General features: G+C 57.4%; 1 protein-coding gene across 1 annotated transcript; it reads left to right on the top strand.

Annotated features, from left to right (window-relative positions):
- Nucleotides 1-412: 412 nt before the first annotated feature.
- Nucleotides 413-4,553, top strand: SYT2 (synaptotagmin II; the record flags this gene model as incomplete). The annotated part of the gene is made up of 7 exons (XM_010153232.1): nucleotides 413-578; nucleotides 725-894; nucleotides 2,255-2,371; nucleotides 2,590-2,757; nucleotides 2,914-3,081; nucleotides 3,518-3,635; nucleotides 4,420-4,553. Coding segments are annotated over exons 1-7 (1,041 nt in total), but the record flags the coding sequence as incomplete, so codon positions are not given.
- Nucleotides 4,554-5,409: the final 856 nt, after the last annotated feature.

The raw sequence follows: 5,409 nt of genomic DNA, 5'->3' as shown, positions 1-5,409 counted from the left end.
GATGCAAACACCCCTTCCCTCATCCCATGGGGCCTTGCTGGGTGAACCTCCCCGCCTGGGAGTGTTCCCGATGCCCCCAGGAGGCTCCAAGCCGGCACCAGAGTTGATGCGATGTTCAGTGATGCTCCCAATGGCTTTGGAGATGTTAAGGGCCAGGAAACATGGGGGTCAACTGGGCTTTCCATCTCTTGGGAGGGAATCCTCTCATGTCCTTCACAAACACTGGGCTGTAGAGCCCTGCAGCAGAAGATCAAGCATCCTGCTGTAGCCCTGCTGCCAGTTGGTGCCAGTCGTTCTCCTCGGTGCAGACAGCTGCTCAGGGACGCAGCCTGGGCACAGGGAGTGTCGGGGGCAGCAGGGACCTGGGTGACCACTCAGGCGATGTTGTGTTTCAGGGTGCCCCTGACCCACCATGACATTCAAGCAAGCGTCCATGATGGCCCCGGAGGCCACAGCCACCACAATGCCCATGGCCACGATGGAGAACTCCACCGAGGCTGGGGGGCAGGGTGAGAGCAAGGAGGACATGTTCACCAAGCTGAGGGACAAGTTCATGAATGAGCTCAACAAGATCCCCTGTGAGTAGCTGCCTCCTTTTCCAAGTGTTCCCTTCCCCATGACCCCAACACTGCCCTGGTCCCCATGCAGCATGTGGGATGAGGCAGTTGGGTGGCTGGGACCAGGGGAGAGCTGTGGGGCTGACCACACCAACTTCTGCCCACAGTGCCACCGTGGGCCCTCATCGCCATCGCCGTAGTAGCCGGCCTCCTTATCCTCACCTGCTGCTTCTGCATCTGCAAGAAGTGCTGCTGCAAGAAGAAGAAGAACAAGAAGGAGAAGGGCAAAGGCATGAAGAACGCCATGAACATGAAGGACATGAAGTCGGGCAACCAGGTGACGTCCTGCTGGGCAGCTTGGCCGTGTCTTGTGCTTGGTGATGTGGGATAAACTCTGTCAGGACACTCGCAGCTCAGGCAGCAGAGGGAGATGGAGCCACCAGGATCCTGGGGTGAGGCACCTGGAGCTGAGACAGCAGCACAGCCCTCTCCCAGCGCCTTGTGGTCTGGATGGGGCCAGGCTCAGGCTGCCACGGGCCAGCTGATGCTTCACCTGAACCAGAGAATGTTAATGTAATCCCTCGTGTCTCATGCCTTCCTCTGAGTCGCCCTCTTATTTCTCTGTGCCTTTAGCTGGGAGGGGAGGATCACCAGGGCAAAACCCCCACCAGTTTGGGGGTCCCCAAAAGGCCAGCGGTCGAGGCGTGTGCTGGTGCGTGGAGTGGAGCTGGGACTGTCCCCATGCTGGGGGGCCAGGAGGGGACAGCAGGAAGGCGTTGGTACCAGTGAGTCAGAGGCAGCCCTGGCCATTTCAGTTCGTCAGCCCAGCTCAGGGCATTTGGAAGGGGGTGGGAGGTTTTGGGTGTCCATTCCCACTCTTCGGAGCCATGTGGGCACTGTGGGCTGCAGGCAGGGCCGGACGTGCTGATGGAAACGCTCCAACATCCCTGCCCATCTGCATGACCCCGAAATGATGGGGGGTGGGATTCCTCAGTGGTGGGTGAGGGCTGGGGCTCGCCATACAAACCCTGATTGCCCACCTCACTGTGGGTTCCTTGTCGATGGTCTCTGTAACATGTCTCTCTTCCCTCCCACTGCTCTGTCTGCATGTTCCCTCTCCGTCCCGGGACAACTGCCACGGTAGGTACCATTATGAGCCTCCCTCTCGGTTGTCTGCTTCCAGGGTGGGACGGGACCAGGGCACACATCAGAGAGGTGATAAGGGGCTGAGGCTCCCACCCCATGGACCATGTCTTAGAGGGGCATGGAGAGGGGTTGGCTTTGCCTTAGACATAGGAGAATTAGGTTCTATCTCTATCACTAAGTTAATAAAATGGCCCTGCAAAGCCCTTAGCACCAGCTGCAGCACTCCCCCAATCACGGGTTTGGGGGAGGGTAGACTGTCCTAGAACCCTTTGCAGTATGCTGCTTGTCTGCAGTCCCCCCCATACGAACATCAGACCTCCTTCGGGGCCTTCCCGGCAGCTGCGTGGTGATGGGCAGAGCCAGCGATACCGCCGGCTGCTCTACCAGTGCTTTATGTCTCCAGCACTGGGGGTCTCCATGGGGAGAACCTGGGGGTTGAGAGGCCATCAGGATTGGGGTGCTGGAGGTCCCCAGTGGTGTGGGGATGGGGACGCTGGGCTGTGACCCTGCCACTGAGCCAAGCAGCTCGGCTGCCATTGCAGGATCAACAGGATGACGATGACGCGGAGATGGGTCTGACGGAGGGGGAAGGCGAGGAGGAGGAGAAGGAGCCAGAGAACCTGGGCAAGCTGCAGTTCTCGCTGGACTATGATTTCCAGGCAAACCAGGTGATGGGGCTGGAGCTTGGCTGAGGAGACAGAGGAGTGGGGTTTGCCCAGGGAGGGTATTTAAAAGGAGAAGTCTTCCTGGGTGTCACAGGAGGGAGGGGGGAACTGGGTGCTGTGCCATGGGGAGTCCTGCCCCACGTTGGGCTGGAGACAAACCCTTCGCATCTGCAGCATGTAGCTGGGCTGTCTCGCTGAAGACACACCTCTTCCCTCTCCAGCTGACAGTGGGGATCCTCCAAGCCGCTGAACTGCCAGCTTTGGACATGGGTGGCACCTCAGACCCATACGTCAAGGTGTTCCTGCTCCCTGACAAGAAGAAAAAATATGAGACCAAAGTGCAGAAGAAGACACTCAACCCTGCCTTCAATGAGACCTTCACCTTCAAGGTGAGCCCCTTCCTACCCTCAACATGGGACCTTATCTCCCACTCCCATCTTTCCCCTGACTGTGTCCCACTCCCGTACTTTGACCCTTGCTGCTAGGATGGTCCTGGCTTGGTCTTCTCTGAGCCCATTGCCAGCCCGGTGGTCCTCTTTGTGCAGGTGCCTTACCAGGAACTGGGTGGGAAAACGCTGGTGATGGCCATCTATGACTTCGATCGCTTCTCCAAGCATGACATCATCGGTGAGGTGAAGGTGCCTATGAACACGGTGGACCTGGGCCAGCCCATTGAGGAGTGGCGGGACCTGCAGAGTGGTGAGAAGGAGGAGGTGAGAGCAGGACCAGCACAAGGCCCTTGGCCAGATGAAATCCTTGGCCCAAGGGGTTGAGATGTGGGGTGGCCATGGGGTAAGTTCTGCTTTCTGGAACATCCAACAATGCTTGGGATGGTGGTTACTGTGGGGTCCCACCTGAATGCCATGCATGTCCTGGCCACGAGTGCTGGGTAGGATCTGTCCCCGTTGATCCTCCATGCTGCCTCTGTAACAAAAATGAAGAGTAGAATTATTTTGGATGCTGTGCTGGCACTGGCCTAACCCAGACCCAAAGTGATCAAACCCTTGTGCCAGTGCACGGGGTGATAGCTCACGCCTGCATCGAAGGTTGAGCAGGGTTTGGGGGGAACTGCACGTGGGACCATGTTCCGGCACTGCGGTGCAACGCACTTGCAAGGCTTTGATATCTGCTCTCTGCTCTGCTTGGCAGCCGGAGAAGCTAGGAGATATCTGCATCTCCCTCCGGTACGTGCCCACGGCCGGGAAACTCACCGTCTGCATCCTGGAGGCCAAGAACCTGAAGAAGATGGATGTCGGGGGGCTCTCAGGTGCGTGTCGGCTCACAGGCATTCTCCTCCCACCCTGCTGTGAGGCTCTCAGCATCCTTTGTTGGGGAAGGACACTGGGGCCATCAGTCTCGCAGGGCTTGGGGAAGCTCCCTCTAGTGCCTGGGACCTTCTGCATCAGAGGCGGTCCAAGGTCTGTCTGGGGTTGAGGGGAGATGGGGACGGGATGAGCCCCCTGTCCCTTAGGAAGGACATACCGAATTTGGCCCACCACTGTGTCCAGGGCCTGGATGCTGCAGGACCTGGGTGGTAAAAATCCTCCTTTGCTATTTCCGCCTGGTCCTGCTCCTCCTTGACTTGGGGCCAAGGACTACAGTCGACAACCTGTTTTATGCTAGAAGAGTCTCCCCAACTGTATCTCAGGGCTGAGCTCTGCCGGGGGGTCCTCAGCTCCCTCCAGACCTGCCTTAACCAGGAGAAGAGCAGTACCTGCATGGCTGGAAGGGTTCAGCTTTATTGCTGGGGTATCCTGCTTCAGAAACAGAGGTGACAGGCCAGCACTCACCGGTGTCACTCAACTGTCCTCAGCCCTCCTACAGAGGGACCCACAGGACGCAGAAGGGCTCCATCCGTCTTCTCCCACAAATCCTCTCCAGCTCATGTATTTTGGCTTTGGCCTCCAGCCACATACTTCAGAGCACGTTAGCTTGTGGAGGTCTCTGTACTCCATGGGGCACCTCATCCGAGGCTGAGATGTCTCCTGGGGCCAGGCTGATGGTGTCCTCTGGGCATCTCAGCCCTGGCTGATGATCTCCTGCCCCCCCAGATCCCTACGTGAAGATCCACCTGCTGCAGAATGGCAAGAGGTTGAAGAAGAAGAAGACCACAGTCAAAAAGAAGACCCTGAACCCCTACTTCAATGAGTCCTTCAGCTTTGAGATCCCCTTTGAGCAGATACAGGTTTGTCCTATAACTTCACTGGGAAGCAGGCAGGGTAGGGGTGATGGGAGAAGTCCCCCTGCTGCCTGAGCCCATGTCCCAGCCTTCCCAGCAGCATGAGTGGCTCCTGCCAAGTTCCTGGTCCAGTCACCCTTAAAATACTTCCAGTCCCAACCAGGATACAGGCTGATGCTGAGGGCAGGTGGTGCAGGTGGGAGGCTGGGCAGCACCCATGGGAGATGCAACCCCAACCCAGATCATGGCTGGAATGGGCTTTCATAGAATCATCAAATCTTTAAGGTTGGAAAAGACCATTAACATCATCAAGTCCAACATTACCCCAACGCTGCTCATACCACCACTGAACCCTGTCCCTTAACACCTTGTCTTCACATCTCAAATCCCTCCCAGGACGATGACTCCACCACCTCCCCGGGCAGCCCGTTCCAACGCCTGACAACACTTTTGGTGAAGAAATTTTCCCTAATAACCAATCTAAACTTCCCCTGGCACAACTTGAGGCCATTTCCTCTTGTCCCATCTCTTGTCACTTAGGAGAAGAGACCAGTGCCCCACCCTTCTGCACCCTCTTTTCAGGGAGCTGTAGAGAGCCATCAGGTCTCCCCTGAGCCTCCCCTTCCCCAGGCTGAGCACCCCCAGCTCCCACAGCATAGAAGGAGAGGAAAACTGGGTTTGCTTCTGTTAATCCTTCCCCACCTCTCTCCCCCCCTCTGGACATGCTCCAGCCCCTCAGTGTCTGTCTTGTAGTGAGGGGCCCAAAACTAAACAGCCCTGGTCCTGCTGGCCACACTGTTCCTGATGCCAGCTGGGATGCTGTTGGCTGCCTTGGCATCCTGGGCACACACTGGCTCATATT

This window comes from Eurypyga helias, unplaced genomic scaffold, assembly GCF_000690775.1.
Source record: "Eurypyga helias isolate BGI_N326 unplaced genomic scaffold, ASM69077v1 scaffold18420, whole genome shotgun sequence".
Taxonomy (NCBI): Eukaryota; Metazoa; Chordata; class Aves; order Eurypygiformes; family Eurypygidae; genus Eurypyga; species Eurypyga helias.
Note: the sequence above shows the minus strand (reverse complement) of the source record. Positions and strands in the feature narration are given on the sequence as shown.